This window comes from Chamaea fasciata, unplaced genomic scaffold, assembly GCF_029207755.1.
Source record: "Chamaea fasciata isolate MVZ Bird 193981 ecotype frontalis unplaced genomic scaffold, bChaFas1.0.hap1 SCAF_1, whole genome shotgun sequence".
In the NCBI taxonomy this organism is placed as follows: Eukaryota; Metazoa; Chordata; class Aves; order Passeriformes; family Sylviidae; genus Chamaea; species Chamaea fasciata.
Window position 1 is genome coordinate 83596977 of NW_027094086.1, and position 17492 is coordinate 83614468.

At 39.1% G+C, this 17492-nt stretch overlaps 1 protein-coding gene and 1 long non-coding RNA gene across 3 annotated transcripts in view; one reads left to right on the top strand and one right to left on the bottom strand.

Moving 5' to 3' along the window:
- MYLK4 (myosin light chain kinase family member 4) overlaps window positions 1-16415 on the top strand; it is a 61330-nt gene extending 44915 nt beyond the window's left edge. For both annotated transcript variants that reach the window (XM_066186981.1, XM_066186975.1), the window contains exons 6-14: window positions 615-708; window positions 1762-1871; window positions 2981-3122; window positions 5436-5506; window positions 6222-6350; window positions 6809-6961; window positions 7306-7378; window positions 8922-8997; window positions 11301-16415. In XM_066186981.1, the coding sequence (XP_066043078.1) occupies window positions 615-708; window positions 1762-1871; window positions 2981-3122; window positions 5436-5506; window positions 6222-6350; window positions 6809-6961; window positions 7306-7378; window positions 8922-8969 (820 nt within the window). In that variant the 3' untranslated portion in view covers window positions 8970-8997; window positions 11301-16415. The remainder of the gene's footprint in view (window positions 1-614; window positions 709-1761; window positions 1872-2980; window positions 3123-5435; window positions 5507-6221; window positions 6351-6808; window positions 6962-7305; window positions 7379-8921; window positions 8998-11300) is intronic.
- On the bottom strand, window positions 92-9858 carry LOC136291939 (uncharacterized). Its single transcript, XR_010721808.1, has 3 exons — window positions 9709-9858; window positions 9513-9586; window positions 92-114 (listed from the first exon to the last, which is right to left on the bottom strand). It is a non-coding gene; the product is annotated as an uncharacterized lncRNA (long non-coding RNA).
- Window positions 16416-17492: the final 1077 nt, after the last annotated feature.

Sequence of the window (17492 nt, forward strand, 5' to 3'; positions counted from 1 at the left end):
TGCCCTCAGGCTTTATAACAGGGCTCTTAGGATGCTGAAATACTTTACCTCAAATTACAGCCAGCGGTATGTAGAGATACATTGGAGTCTTCTTCCTCTCTGAGAGTCTCACCCCTGAAAACACATGCATGTTTTCAGACAGATTAGCAGGCTGATCTGACAGGCCGTGCAGTTACTTAGATCTCATGCTGACATTATTTAGGAGAGTGGGATATTTTAATTTTCATGGCAGCATACTCTTGGGAAAAACTGTTTCATCAAGAAATCACAACCCTCCCATGGAGGAGAACAATGTGATGGAGAGGGGCAGGTGGTGCACAGAAGTGAGCCATTATCCTTACAGTATATCCTTGACTTTCCTGAGACTAGTCATTGCAGGTTATGAGGTGAGTATAGTGAATCATGCCAGTGGGATAATACCAGATAGAAGTGTGTGATGTTGCTGTGCCTAAATGAGTTGTAGCAAGTACAAGCTACACAATAAAATAGCAACAACAGAGCATTTGAAATGAAAGCCAATAGAGGGAGGATGATTTATGGTTGTTTATAGTATAGTTTATACTCAGAGTTGACACCTGTACCACTGGATAATATTTGTTTCTCCGTTTTTCTAGAGGGCGATTTGGGCAAGTGCACAAATGTGAAGAGAAAGCAACAGGTCTCAAGCTGGCAGCCAAAATTATAAAAGCACAAGGTCCAAAACAGAAGGTTGGTAGAGAATGATGTTAGTCTTTTGTTTCCCAATGGATCACACACTGTTTTTCAGCTACACAATAGACCACAACGAAGTGTCTCACAAGCCATCACACTCACAGGACGTGCTGGAATACCAATAATTCCAGTTCTATTTCCCTTCTCCTCCAAAACTTCTAGTAGCTCATCAAAGTACTATTCTTGGGGTGTTCTCTGGTTCTTTTAAATATTATATTATTTTTTTTTCTTTCTGTTGCTAATTCTACTAGTATTTTCTTTAATGTTAAAAACGGTTGTCAGGCCTGTGTCATAGTGTATTCCCTCCCAAGCACACTGTAGCTTTTGCTGGAATGACTTGATGTCAGTGGGGGGGATGCTGATAACAGACATGATCTGGGCACCTGACATCAACACAAATGCAGATGAGACAAATTATTCTGGGCTGTTTTGCAAACCTCTTGGCCATCTGGGACTGGCTTTCACAGGAAAGACATGCATAAAATCCTTTGTGTGACATTGGTGTCATTAAGGGCACTCAAGAGTGGGATTTGTCTCAAGTAACTAGGGTTGCTAAGGTATAGCTGTGGCCAAGCTGATCTCCAAGAATCCCTTCATTGTGAATGTAGAGAGACTGACATCATCAGAGAACGATTCAGCATGTCCAAAATAGTTGGACTGAATGGAGGTACCAGTCTCTCTCCTCTGACTGCAAAGTTAGGTTTTGGAGGACTGTTCTGGACTTTTCTCAGCTTGATTTTGTACACCTACAGCTGTTTGAACAAAATCCTCCTCTGCTTTCCTTTTTCCTTTACATCCCTGGGAGCCTGCCACTTGTCCATGTGGGCACTCCTCTTCCTTTTCCAGTAAAAATCTTATTACTGAAACACCCCACTCAAGCTCTGGGTTCAGTCTGTTAGTTCCTAACAGACGTAGAATTGACATCTACCACTGCAGGAGCCCTGAATTTGGTTGCCACAAAGAGAAAACATGAAGATAATATAGATTTGCTTCAAACATAGCTTTCTTAGGAAAAAAGACATCTGAAACAATACTCATGATTCTTTACAGGATGAAGTAAAAAATGAAATAAATGTCATGAACCAGCTGAATCATGTCAACCTCATCCAGCTATATGATGCCTTTGAATCTAAAAATGACATTGTACTTGTCATGGAATAGTAAGTGTGTTCTTTTTTTTTCCTTTCTGTGTTTACTACTTTTGATACAATTGTCAATTTCCTTCTTGCTTTCTCCTGAAATTAGAAATGAAGCTTCTTACAAGTGGAAAACGCATATGAAATATTTTCTCATGAACAACAGAAAAGAAAGAATTTAAAAGTTTTCCAATGCAGCCATTTATGCATTCTTTCCAGTAGTGTGCCACATTCCTGGTGCTGTAAAGCAACTGCTCCAATTGAAGATAGATCTGTGTTACATATCTTATCTTAAATTTAACACTTCAATTTGTCTCAGCTGAGAAATAAACCTCTCAGATTATCTCCTATTCTGTGAGGCAAACAAGAAGATATCTGACACCGAAGAGGAGCCAGATGTGGGTGTTGTGGCTAATCATTATACTGGGTGCCTGAAAAATTAAACCTGCTTTTAATGCTGGGTTATCAGGCTAATTAAGCACAAAATACCTGCCTTAAGGTCAAGTTAAACAGATGCTGTCTTAAGGAAGCCAAAAAGGCCAAAACTAAAACACTGAAGTGCATGGTAGAAGGTTCAAAGTTAGGTGAGTTTGACTATTCTGAAAATTCTCAGATAGTCCTCTGAATTTGGTCTATATGATTAACATGTCAGAAAAGAAAAGTATCTGTTTACCTACGAACAGATAAGCTGGAGGCATACTGAAGTTTGAAACGAAATTAAGTCATTTTTGTTGACTTTAGGTAGGTTGAGATTGACATTTTGGATCTGACCCTCTCCAGCTCAGAGGGAAGAGATCACAGATTTAAATACACATTCTTCATCATGTTGTTTTGGTTTTCCATGGAACTTCACTATTTCACTGGTACAAAATGATGACTCAGACATAATATCCAAATATCAAGATGTTCATGGTTTTCAGCAGATGGGAGGCTGGACTCTTAGGCCTTGAAGAGGTTCAGACCAGTCTGCATTGTAACTCAGGTTTTAGAAAGTTCAGATTAAAATACAAACTCATCTTACTGAACTTGACCAGGAATGATAAAAATAGTCAATAGCATATTTTCTGCATTAGTCTTACTGTATGGGATTAGATTTGAACTTAGTCACTGCTTTATTTTCTTTTTCTCCTCAGTGTGGAAGGAGGAGAGTTATTTGATCGAATTATTGACGAAAACTACAATTTGACAGAGATGGATACTATCTCATTCATAAAACAGATCTGCAAGGGAATTCAGTACATGCACCAAATGTACATTCTTCATTTGGATCTCAAGGTAGAGTTTTGAGATGTATGTTTTGTACAATGACAGATGTGGAAATTCCATTCTTAATGGTAGGCCATAAAGCTTAGCAGATTCCTGTGGTAGAAACAACAAAGAACCTTATTCTGCTTTCCTTATTTCAATGCATAATTAATTTAACCACATTGAGATCAGTTAAATTACTACAGGACTAAGTAAATTAGATGAAAATTGTGGTCATATGTCATCAAGCTTCACAGTGCTTAAATTTTTCCGCAGAGTGATTTTACAGAAAGCCAGCAGCTGACTACAAATATGTTGCTATTTTTAATTTCAATGTTTAGATCTCAAGATATTGAGCAAATATTATTTAATTCAACTGCATAAGATACATTTTATACAGCAGCCACGGGGTGGCAATTATCCCTGTTTTTTTACTATGCAAAAGGTATGAGTGAGTGGAACTAAATTCAAGGGTCATTCAGGCTCAGTGTAAGCCCACACAACATTCTGAGGCACTAAACTGCTGTTGTCATGAAAAGACATCAATAGATAGGCAGACTAAGGGCAAGTACATTAAAAAGTACTATAATGAAAGGAACAAAAATAGTCAGTGGCTAATGTAATAAACACAGCGTGTCTATGTTCGATTAGACAATAACTGCTCTTGTAGCTGAAAGCCCAGAGAAAGGTGGCAAATTCTCTACCCCATACTTACACATGTGCAAGTACTCTACCATGGACTTGCACATTCTAACTCTCATCAACTGCAAATGGACATCTACCACCCCTCAGAAAACATTTGTTATTATTTTTCATTAAACTGTGAACTGGAGCTGGCTCTTTTACCCTTAGCCCAAGTTCTTATTAAATAATGGACTGTTTATTACCTCTATTTGGTGCAGGAATAAAATGGGATGGTGTCTTTACTTTTATGACTGGCTAGAAAGCTTCCTAGTGATCCCTGAGCTTTACAATACAATAAAAAGAAACACGGAGTGCACAAGATGGTTTTCTCTGTGGTGAGATTTTTATAACGGCTGCTGGTTTTGGCTTGTAATAACAGAGTAAATATAGTACATCTTTAATAATGTTAGCATACATATTATTGCAGTGGTTAAGGAAATGAGCAGATGCTTGTTGGGACCTGCTTCAATAGTTGATCAATGACCAGACTTACTTTTCTCTTTCTCTATAAACATCCAGTTACCTAGAAACCTGTCAAACAGAAGTTCACACAGTTCTTTGGGACACATTAATTATGATCTTGAGATGGCACAATTTTAGTATGAGGTCAAACTGCTGACAAAAAGATACATATACAGCCCAAGAAATTAATCCCAGAGATCTCTTTTCATGTGTTTGCCAGCTATGGCTTCTCCCTTCTGTTTTGCTTGTTCATAGATTGCTGTCAGTAACAAATGAGTTTGGGAAAGAAGGCTTGAAATTGAAAGAAAATCATCTTGACCATAATCATCCAGGACCTCAGAAACTATGGACATATGGTGTTTAAAAGTCCTACATGTAAAATGAATTAGTAATGGTGACAAAGGTTAACTAATGTTTTAAGTGTTGAGGGCTGTTTTGTTTCAAAGAGGACTCACTGAGAAATAAGACAGAGTAGCTATAAAAGTGCTGGCAGTGAGTATGGGACTGTGCTTTAGGTATTTACATTTCAAAGACAATTGGCCAATTCCTTCTCTCAGTTCCTCCTGTAAGAATTTGGAGTAATTCTTGGAAGTTAATGGATTCCTGCCAGGGAAGTGAAGAGTAGCCTTTGGCCCTATGAAAATCCAGAGGGTTTTAACCCGTGAATCCTATCTTTTGCTAAAACACCTGAAAAAAACATAAAGTTCATGAGACTGGCTTAATATATTAATGTTCAATCTGACAGAACATTTGAGAACTTAGAAATGTAAAGCTGTGAAATAAATTTCAAAGCCCCCAAAATTTGATTTTTTTTTTTAAAAAATCAGTGTGAGTGTATTAAGGTCTGTAAAATCACAGTGAAAGCATCCTGAAACCCCTCCTTCGAAGTCTGCATTCCCTGTCCCCCTCCCCCTAATGAGTTCTTTATCTGAACTACTGCCTTATGTCAAATTGAAAAGCTGTGGAGAAGAAAAAGCAGTTGGAAAGCACAAAATGCATGGCTCTGATGGCTGGTAACAGCAAGAGGGGTATCCATGCAGAGAGATTGGAACAAGGAGGAAAGCAAAAGGTGCTTATGAGATATTTGCACTGTTATTAGTGTTTTTCTCTCTACATTTTACTAAAAGCCCAGTTTTTCATACTTGTTTCTCATTCAAGTGTGTTCGTTTTTTTTTATTTGTTTGTTTCTCTTGGCAGCCTGAGAATATCCTGTGCGTGAACCGAGAGGCAAATCAAATAAAAATTATTGATTTTGGATTGGCAAGAAGGTACATGCATGTGTTCTCACTAATCATAATGAATTAGGAAACAATGTAAAAAGTGTTGCATCCCTGCAATGATGTATTCGATACATAATGGTCTTCTACTGTTCTTAGGACAAATTTGTTTCTTTAAACCAGAGATATCTTTTGTTATGGAATGTTTGGAGCTCAGAAAAAAGATTTGTCCTGAAACCTTCTATTCAGGTAGAAGGTTGAAAGAGGGCTGATTCTCACTAAGAATGCATATAAGTATCTTGGAACAGCTAAATCTTGTCTAGTCTCTTGTCTCCAGTATTAAGAGATTCTCCAAAAGAGAGTGTAAGATACCATTGAGGGCTCTTACAGTATATCCCATGCTATATCCCTTTCTAGTTTAATTAGGTGCTATAACCTCAGTGAAGGATTTACTGGTTAAAAATTTCATGTCTATGATATGGACAAGTCCCAAAAGGACGGTAAGAGCTGCTCTGAGAAGTCCTTGAATTATGAATTTCTTCATTTTTGTAGGAATTGCATTTTGTCCTAGTATGATACAAAGTTTGATAATACTTGTCATTCTATCTATGTTTATATTTCTTTTTAATTTGTGCCTCTGTCTGTCCTTGTTTTCCTACTGAATTTTCTGTATGCTTCTGGAATTCCTCTGAGTGCTAGACAATTGATGATGCAACTTTAATAAGAACTGTAATTGATGTCCTTTGTTAATCTTTCCATTTCCCAGATATAAACCCCGGGAAAAACTTCGAGTTAACTTTGGGACTCCAGAATTTCTTGCTCCTGAAGTTGTGAATTATGAGTTTGTCTCTTTTCCTACAGACATGTGGAGTTTAGGAGTCATTGCTTATATGCTGTAAGTAGGATTCAGTATCTGCTTTGTAAGCTGTTTCCAGATTGAACTGTGTTGGTCATCCAAGTTTGCTGTTATACTGGAAGAGTGAAAAACTGTGTACCCAAAATAGGAAATATAAACTTCTTTCCAAGTTCCATATTGAGAATTCTCTCCTCTTTTCCAATTGCCATGAACTTTTCACTGCTTGGTAAATTCCCAGTGGTTAGTACAAGAGTGGTCAGAGATCTAGAAAATATGGCCTACCATGAAAGACAGTAATACTTGGTGTGTTAGAGAAGAGGGGTGGTGATTTAAACATGTAAATAGATGAGAAAATGGGACTGGTCTGGAGACCTTCTTAGAGACTAGTATTTTCTAAGATAGGTCAGAGTGACAGAACAATCTTAGCTGTCACATTTGAGACCATGTACAGGAAGAGGGAAAGACATGAAGACTGAACATATTCCTTTTTACTTCAGCCTCACTGGATTGTCTCCTTTTTTGGGTGATGATGACAATGAGACCCTCAACAATATCCTGGCCTGTAACTGGGATTTTGAAGACGAGGAATTTCGAGATGTTTCTGATGAGGCCAAAGATTTCATATCAAAGCTTCTCATCAAGGAAAAATGGTATATAATCCTGTATCTTTGAAATGTGTATTCCATGCCATCATGACACAGTAGTGTCACTTGTGCTGCTCCATTGGAGAATTAATATGACTTAAAAGTTTTTTATTCCCACATACAGTATTATAATGACACATCATGGACGTTGTTCATTGTATCCATCGAATGCTCTGAAATTACCTGAATACATTTTTGCTGGGAAACAAAACTTAATTAATCTGCTGTCTGTCATACTGTTCTGAAATGACAACATTGCATGATGGCAGAACACATGACCTGTAGCAGACGATTGCTGAATTGTAAGATTCTGGGAAAAAACTCTTAATAGCATTCTGGTTTTCCTCTAGCTGGAGATTAAGTGCAACTGCTGCCTTAAAACACCCCTGGTTAACAGACCACAAGCTCCACTTCAGACTCCAGGTCCCTACATTTAAATATCCTTGTGCATCTGCTGTTGCCCTCTTGTGTTGCCACATCACTTTGCTTTGATATTTTTCTTAACTTCATTTGAGTCTTTGTTGCTGGTTCTTTTCTTGCCACTGTGAGCCACATGTGCTTTTTTTAGGTATTAGAATTTGCATGCTCACACTTGCTCATCAGTTCTTGCATGTCTGGGAGGAAATATGAGATCCTGCAGTGCTGTGTGTTGCTGAGTGGATCAGTTTCTTAGCAAAATGAAAGTTTTTACAAAATGAGCACTGAATTACCATATGAAAAGGATTTTCCAGATGGGGATGATTCTTGTTCCTGCTTTGAAAACCTTTTCAGGCTCTGCTGAAGACCCCCGAGTGCTGTTTCATCCTACTTCTTCCAAAGAGATACCTTTCCCAACACAGCTTGGAACTTCACCTGGTGCATACCTTTGTACTTAAGCACCTTTTTGCCCTTCAGTGGCAGCCAGCTTAGTAGTGGCCAACACAGAAGAAGTTTTTTGCTCAAGCAAACAATTCATTTGGGCTGAGCTGGAGGAGCAATAAGATTTTAAATCACTTTGGTTATTCCTGTGCCAATAATTTTTGGAGATTCACACTGTTGATGACACCTCCATTGGCTATTTCTAAGTGAGTCTACTCTGTGGTTTAGTGATTCACAAGGCGATAATTTTAAGCAGGTTTCAAATTTTTTACAGCATTTGAAGTGCAATATTCACTTCTTCCTTTGCAGGCAAAGTACTTCTGTGTTAAATGAAATGACTTCTATATTGCCTAGGATATATATGTCATGGTGCATTTCCATATACAGGCATCATTGAGAATTAATAGATGATATTATTAATTAACAAAATAATGTTATTAAAATAAGAGCAAAGATTATGATGATGATCAAGCAGAGGTAGCCCTACTGATAAGGCAGTGGAATGGACTGAATAGTGTCTTGATAGCTCTGTCTTTGCAAGATGTTGCCATTATGGACTGAGGATAACTAGAATTACTATAAAATAGGATATAAAAAAATAAAATTACTCTAATTTTCACTTAAATTTAGTTTTCGTTGTAGTCTCCCAGAACAGCAATGCCCATGAGATTATTAGATTTGTAAGTGTGTGTGCACAGTAAAAATAGGAGATTTTTGTCATGGTAAATATATCTTCAGAGTGTTTTGTAGGATATAATTTGACTCCTTAAGTTGTGCTTCAGTGAAGCTCTGATTTCTGCAAAACGGGGAACAGACAGTCTGTTCCAAATGCTGCAAGAACACAAACTGCTGTCCTTCCTATCCCCAATTTTTATTTCTCAGTAAACCCTACCCTAACGCAAACCTTACAGCTCATGTTATCCTTTGCATCTTCTCCCCCAATGTTTTTTATTCATACTTGTGCTTTGCAAAATAGCTTCACTAAACATGCTGATGTTGCAGTGTTCTTCTGCCATTATCTTAAATAGAAGTAACATACTGTTGGTCTTTGATTAATGCTCCAATAATGGTATCTTCCTTTTTTTTTCTTTTCCATTTTTTTCCTTAGAAAAAGGCTAAAGGTGGCTGTGTGTCTCAAGCACCCCTGGCTCAATAACCTCTCTGAAAGAGCTGCCAAACAGAAGGTTTGTTTCAGGTCCCAAACGTTCCTTCAGATGTAAAAGCTGTAGTCCCTGTGGAAGGGATCAGTGGACAGCTGAAAACCTTGAGTAGTCCTAAGTGCACCGTCCAAACTGTATTCACCACCACCATCCCTGCTGCTGTCTGGAAAGCATTCAAAATGTAAACTGGCTCCATTACTTATACCAAGCAACAGCAATGTGCAAAATTATTAATGGGTATGGAGCCATATGTGCTGCAAACCCTGGCCATTTTAGAGGGAATGGTTATGCTCCCACTGACTCTCATGGGGCAGGATTTCACCCAATAATTTTTCAGTGTTGAAAGCTTTCGGGTTTTCATGCTGTGGTTAGAAGTACAGTTTTAAAAGGGGAGAAATATGAAAAATAATAACTTTTTAGCAGAGGCACGGGCCAGACCCTCAGGGCAGCTTGACTAACTGCAGCGAAATCAAAGCAAGGTGACCCCTAAAAGAAGCTGCTCCACACGTCCAAGGACCTAGTTCTGACAGGGCACTTACCTTCTCTTTTAGCAATCCAAACAAGTTTGACAGAGCGTCTCTCTGTCCTTTTCCCCTGGCTCCTTGTATTTGCCCTTCATTAACAAACAGTTCATTAGTGGTTCTCAGGTTGGCTTGGTTGCCTCCCCTGGGGATCAGGGAGACTCAAGTCTCGTCTCGTTTTTCTGTCCCTGGTCTTTGACCAATGCATACTCACTCAGCCTCTTCGATATCGTGCTGCCTCAGGCGGTGCAGCGTCTCCATAAACCAGTACTGCAATTCCCACAGCCACTTTCACCAACTACCACGGAAGTTGGTGGCTCTGTTCAAGGACCAGGGGAACTGCTCAAAGGTTCTGAGGGCCATTTCTGGGCAAAACTCAGTGGAGAGTCAAGATGTGAATTAGGCTGAGAACACACACATACACTGTTAAACCACTTCCTTTTAGTAGTGCGTCATGAGTAACAACAGGATGCCAAAATAAAAGTAGTCCACCTTTCACCACTTGCCAAAAGGCAAGTTTTAAATGGTGCCATCATCCATCATCACCTTGGTAGGACAAGTGATATATTGGCTTTTTTTGCAAGGAGTTTTTTCCAGGAACATATGGAAAACAGAGTATTGTGAGAGGTTGAAATTTTTGTTCTGACCTAAGTAAGATTAGAGCAGATTTTATGCAGTGTAGTGTAGTAACACAGAAGGTAATGATCTCTACTTGAGCTATTTCAGAGACATGAAGATGCCTTTCCATGATACAGTGGAAGCCACTAAGGACTAAGGTACCATTATTACATCCCACACGCTCTCTGAAGCCACGTAACTTCCTGATATGCTAATATCTGAGCATCAACTTATGGAGGAGAAATCCAGTGGGAATTTATACCCCTTTGTGATCCTCTGTATTCACCCTCACTTCACTGCTGCTGAGACAAATTCCATGAAGCTTTGGTCCGCTCACCTCTGTTCTTCTACGCAGTAGTTTTCTAAACAGGTTTTCCAGCCCTTTTGCAAGATTAGTGTTTGTATCTGGATTTCCCATCTCAAGCCACTAAATTGTGGCAACAAACACAACAACAAAATGGTGAAAATTCTCCCTCTGTAACATAGGAAGCACTGTATTACACAATTTTCTGTTACAACCGAAGTCAACTTTAAGATAAATTGACTGTCCAACTTCAGTCAAAATTATTTTTAAATAAACTTTTAATAGCTTTGTAACATAGTAACCTACCCATGATCTAACTCACAGGAAAATCTGGTTTTGGCTTTTGCAGTGTTATTTCCTCTGTGTGTGTTTTTCTTTTTGGAGTTTATTTGAGTTTACTTAATGAGTGGATCTAAAGTCATAGCTGTGCTTTATTTTTAAAGAATCCCCTTAGCTATTTTTATCAGGCAAGTAGTGTGGTTACCACATTTAACCCAAAATAATGCACCCAAGTGCCAGTTGATTTAGACCTGGCATTATAAATGCTTGCAGTGGTAACACAAATAAATGGAGAGGTTTGCAGCATGCCTTTGCATACTGTGATCTGTATGACAAGAGAGGCAAAAAAAGCAGAGTAGCTGCATTTAAAGAGACACCTCCAGGAACAATTCTCCACTTAACAAAGAGGCCTTGTAATTTTAATACTGTATAAAATGTTTCACAGATAAGGTGGCTGTGGGAATCCTTTGTAAGCAAGAAGCTTCAGTGCTGCTTTCTTTTCTTTATGCATGAAGAAACCACCATGTGGTCATCCCAGAACACTTAACCAAATGAAAAAAATATACTGCTGAATTAACTGGATTCTTGTTTTGTTTATTTTGCAGAAAAGCTGCTGTGTGGTTACTGCTGCTAAGAGATTTGAAAATATCAGCAGTCTCGGTGCTTCACCCTCCTGCCATGACTGAGACTTCTAAATGGACCAACAGCACTTTAGTTGCAGGACAAGTCCCAGCATTGTGGAGCTGCTTCTTTATTCAGCTGTTAAAAGAAGGAAAGTATTTCTCCAGGTTGCAGGAACGTGTTTCTTCTGGAGCAGCATGTTCTCCATGCCTGCAAGTGCTACATTAGCTTGGTTTCATAATGAACTTTTCTCTATCTAGTCTTATATCCTCATTTACTTATCAAAGGCTCCTTAAAGTTTAAATTATCATGTAAAATTAACTGTTTCTCATCTGAGCCCAGAAGGCAATCTGTCACTATGTTATACCTGTAGTCAAGGTTCATTTGACGCTGGAGTCAAATAATTAAAAAAACCCCCAACAAAACCCCCAAAAATTGCAGCAAATTTCAAGTTGCTTTCTGTAGAAGATTTGGAGTTTGTTTTTCCTGTCACACTAAAATGAGTTAAGGATTAGCTCAACCAGACTTAAAGCCACGTTAATGTAACACCAGTGGAAGGGAGAAATGAATCTTTCCTTGTATATAAGTGAATTTGCTGCAACTGTGATACAGTACATTTCAGGATTTTTTAGCCTGATGAATTAGTGCTTGCTGTAAATACACTTGGACTAATTAAACAAGAAAGAGAACAAGACATTATTAACTTGTACCCGTGCAGACTCTGTTCTCTGAAATGCAAGTATAATTCAGAGTTTTTTTAACAGAGGGTGATATTATATCAGCTAATCTGTTTAATGCTATTTTAACTGATTAGGAACCACTGGCAAAGAGGTGAGTCAGTGCTTTGCTCATTATAACCTCTGAGTACAGGCTCAAGTAAAAATCCTCTATATTTCTAAAGTTTTCTTATCTCGCTCCCAAGCATTTCTGATTCTTAACTGGGTAAAAAAATGGGAGTCAGAACAGCTGAATTTTTCACCTGAATTTTTTTGATTATGGCTCATCATTAAGTGAATCTAAGTTGCCAAGGCTCTGAAGTTAAAATGATGAAACTTACTCCCTGCTGTATATGACTTTTTTACTGCTTGGTTTCAGAACTACATAAATGCAAATTGTAATGAGTATTTTATTTATTCATGCTTTTGTGGTGTCTTTACATTGTCTTTGCTTAATCCAGTTCTGATCAAACCACATATTAGCATAGCTATCTCCATATATTTATCTATGCATTTCATATGTTTCTATATTTAAGTTCTGTCTTTTTATAAAAGGGATCAACATAAAGACATAACAGTATTATTCATCACCACACAGTGAATTGCTTCTCACACCTTTGTCCTTTCTGGATAGCATTCATTTTAAAATAAAAAGGGGCCCATTAATGGGTCATCATGGCCATCACACCCTCTACAGCCAGTTTGATCCAATGCTTTAAAATCGTTGTAGTACACCCCTTAAGACTGCTCCTGTAAATGAACTGGGCTTCTCACAGCTGTGACATCTTAGTAATACTGATGTGTTGCATGAGAGGTTGCAAACATGGATATTACACAGTGACACACAACGTAACTTTTATACGAGATAGAGCACGGCCAGCTTCAAGTCCTCATTTATAGTCTTAACTAAAGTAAACTTTAACAAGCAGAAATGGAAGTTTCTTTGGGAAAAGTCTGAGTGGTCTCAAAGCAAGAAAATGAGCATATAACTTTTAGGTAGAAGCTGGGCTACTTGTTTTTAGTCACCATTTATACTTGCCTGGTCAAAATGAATAGCAAAGTTGCCTTTCTGTTAGGGCTGGAGTTCCCACTCCTGACTGTCTTCAAGATATTGTAACTTTTTTTACAGTAAACAACTCAATGATCAGGCTAAAGTGCAGCAAACCACTTTCTAATTACAGGATCTCATTATGCACTCTGGTGCTATTATTGTAGAATTGGATCAGGGTTTTGTTTTTCCTCTGGTAGATTTTACATGGATAAATTGCAAGTAATTTTGAATCTAAAATAATAGTGTGACTACAATCTTTTCTGCTTTGTTGCTCAGTTGAATTAAGAGGATTTATTATTTGCTGATATTTGCATCTGAGTAGTAATTAAGAGCTTATGTAATTAAGTGCCATGCAGATCAGCCCAGTCTTAAGAGTGTGTTGCACTGAGTCAACCACAAATCCTCCAGGAGCTGTCAGAAAGTATGGCCTCTGTTGAGCACATTCCCCAAGTTCCTCTGTACAGTGCTCTGTCAGAAATAGGAATGCATGGGAGGATAGAAGAGTTGGAATATTTCCCCCACCTTGAGAATTTAGGCATAAGTCGAGGATGGGACCCCTCAGCAGCCTCTGACTTGTGCAACCAGGCAGTGTGCTAACACAATCAAGGCATTTAGCTTCCATTCTTAATAACACAGATAATGCTGGTCGCACTCTAGAGTCTTGTCTATGAATTGTCCCACTGTTTCGTTCTTGGAACAGCTCCTGCAGTAGGGAGTGAATTTGAGGGAGGTACAGTCAGAGGAGGTTGGACTGAGCAAGTCTCTGCAGTGACTGAAGGTGCCATTTGGTGCCCAGGGTTAAACCCAAGTGGGCCTGCAGGTGTCCAGTGGAGAAGGAAAGAATCCCAAGTGCACTTCTGCTTTTTGCTCCACAGACGCTGGATCAGCTGCACTGAGTTAAAAGGGAGGTACTTTACCTAGGGCCTTACTGTCACCAAGGGTAAAAAGTTATACTGCTGTGTAATCATCACTGCTGTGTATAGCAATGTGCCTGAGAGAAATGTCTCCAGAGATGTTCATTTTTGTCCTGTATCCACCTCAACGTGGAAAAGAGCTTCTTAACATTGAGGGTGGCAGAGCACTGGAACAGGCTGCCCAGGGAGATCATGGAGTCTCCCTCTCTGGAGACATTCCAAATGACATGTTCCTGTGTCACCTACTTTAGATGACTTTGCCTTGGCAGGGGGGTTGGACTGGATGATCTCCAGAGGTCCCTTTCAACCTTAAAAATTCTGTAATTCTGTGATCTTTTCTGGCTGTTGCAATTGAAGTAAATAATAGCTTGAGACAGATTCTTTTTAGTGGCTTCCTAATTGTGTCTCATTGCACTTTGAGCAGCATGCTGTTTTGTGTGTGTGCTCACATATGCAAGTTTGGTTTGGGTTCTCTTTTACTTTGCCCTACCTCTGGAAACATTCTAGGGTGAGTTGGACTGGGCTGTAAGCAACCTGATGAAGTGGGAGACCGCCTTTCTCACTGCAGGAAGTTTGGACTAGATGACCTTTAAAGGTCCTGTCCAACTCAAACTATTCTATGATTTTATCATTTAAATATGTTCTGTAATGACTAATAGCTAAAGCCTACTGTGTTAAATTCTTGTTTTGACACATCATCATTTATTTTCTACTAGGTCATAATAATACTAAGTCTGCTAGGTTCTAATAAGTCACCTACATCTTGTGAGTTTGCTTGTAATTTTTGGTACATATTGGCTTATGTGATTGCATTTGGAAACTGTGAATTGCTGTGTTTGTGGGCAGGTTTGGGTGTGAAAGGCACTGTTCTAGCTGCTGTTATTCAATTTAGCTCTATACTCACGGACAGACAGGGATGACTGCAGGTACCTCAAGAATAGTACAGAAACATCAGTGGCAGTGGGAGGGATGAAGTGCACAGATTCTTGTTTTGTGCATTCTTCCTGACATGTAAAAATTAAAAAATAAAATCCTGGGAACAGGACAACTATCACCTGTCACTCATAAGAATTAGGACACTGTTATTCCCACTCCTATAGATGCAGCAGATATACTGTATGCCAGATAAACCAGAGTAGTCTAAGGCTGACATTAAGATTAGTAGCAAATATACTTGGCACAAGATGGGACACTAGTGGTTTTTCAACTGTTTTTATATGTTGTACATCCTGAAGGATGTGAAATGGGTAAAAACCTCTTCTGCAGAAAGATCTCTGTACTATCATGTCCATGTTTGTGAACACCTGCAGCCAGTCACTCCTCTGGGTATCCTTACAGAATAAGCAGTTGGCAACCTGGATAATCCACTCTGGAGATTACAAGACCATCTGCTTTTTAATTTTGTTTTTATATTCCCTCTAATGTCAGAAGCTGAATAAAATTAAAGCCAAGCTAAATTCTTGATTCCAACCAGGAATAACAGGATAGCTAACAGAAAAAGTAAGGGAATTGCTAGATCCACCTTTTGTGATGTGAGTAGTAGAAGAGCCCACTTTAACCCCCCTGCCTTCCTGCCAAAAATATCTACTTTGCACCAGTCCTGATCAGTAAAAATAAAAAGAACCTTAATCTTTTTAACAGTGAAGGAATCTCAGTCAAGAAACAGTTTTTCTGCAGTGGTTAAATTGCTGCAGTAAAGTTATTTTAGCATTTTCAGTTTAATACTGACACTATAAATCACTGACAGCCTCTTTCAGCAAAATGGCCCCCACCAGGAGCTGTGAGAAAAGAAGGTGTTTGTCCGCTCTTCTCCACTGATGGAGACCTGGAAACATTGGATTCTGTTCCACTGGATCCAGTGAGCAGGGCAATCCCTAGCTTTTGGACTTTAAATACGTGGTGCAAAATGCAGTTTTGTGCCCAGAGTAGTGATGAATGGATGAATGAGCACCGATGCTCCAAACTCCTTCCACGAGGATGATGCATCTTCATCTACTACTTTTATCACTGATACAAACTTGTTCTTGTGTCTCCTGTGAATAAAACTAAACACTGCATGAATCCATGTAGGAATGCTAGACTCTTTCACCTTCCGTGAAGGCTTAGTAGCTGAACGACTAACTACCTGTTTCAAACTCAGATGAAGACTGGTAGAGATAGTGCTTTGTAAATATGTTGTTTAGCTATGTTTGTAGAGTTAGTGATCTCATTTTGGTGTGGCAGAACTAATGTTTGTATACCCCCCAGCAACTTCCCCTGAATTTAGAAGACACGCATGTGGCAACTAAATCACAAAGCATGTGGATTTTCACGTACCTTATTACTTTGGTTTGCATATCTGGTTTTGTAGATTAACTCATGTATCTCTGGTATGTGTTCTTTTGTGAAAACCATGAAGCAATCTTGTAAAAAGATGAAGGAGGAATAAATGCTGATTTTGTTTACTCCAGGGTTTTTGTTTGCTGTATTTAATGTGCCTGTCATTTAAATTAGTGACAGAAAGAAGTGTGGCCTTTTCCCCAACTGCTGTTTCTAGATACATGAAGAGAAAAGTAATTTCCATTGAAACAAATGTACCTACATCAAAGGTTGACTCAGGCTCACGGTTTGTACTTACTCCTTGTAAGAAAACCTCGTCTCTCTCTACAAGTAACTGGAACTTGAGGTGTTCTTGACTGCAGTCCTGCTGGAAATCCTTAAGACCAGGTTACTAAGGAGGAAATTAGAAATTACTGAAATTTCTGGTGTTTGGTCACTCAAGAGACCTGGTGTACTTCTCTCCCTAAGTTGTCACACTTGCGCCACTGGCCTTTTCAGTATTTCCGTCTGGGGGCTGCACTTTAACCTTGTGCCATCTAGGAGTTCATTGACTACCAAAACAGTCTGGAATCAGAATTATTGTTTCCTGCAGAGTTAAATCAAACTTCAAGTGGGCTGGCTAGTGAAAAAATAAAGAGTAAAAATTGAGAGAAATGTACAGGGTAAGAAATCAGGAAGCAACCTCTGATGGACACTGGCCTACACTCAGTAAGTAGAACGTTTTCTGCCTGGTTTACCCACAGCTCTGGTTGCAGCACTTGAGACACGCACCATACTTGAGAAACAACTTTGGCTTCTTACACTGGAAGGTTCTCATTTAACACCGGCCTGTATTTGATGTGCCTGAGGTTTGCAGGTGTGAGATCTAAGTGCACACCCTCCTGATTAAGCTGCAAGTTAAATCAACCACAGTGTTGCATTCACTCCACAGAGAGCTCAGTGCTCCTGCCTGACATGAAACAAAGCCATCGCAATCCAGCTGGCATTGGAGGTTGAAGGAATCAACAAGAGAACAATTTTACAGTAGCCAAGCGCAGAACATGCAGCTGCTGCCCCTTTGCAATCCCAAGACCACCAGCCATTTCAACAGGAGCCCAGGTTAGTTGGTGAGCCCAGGAAAAACCTACGCTCCAGCATCTGTCCACAAAGGACCCTGGGGAGATCAGTAGGTGTCTG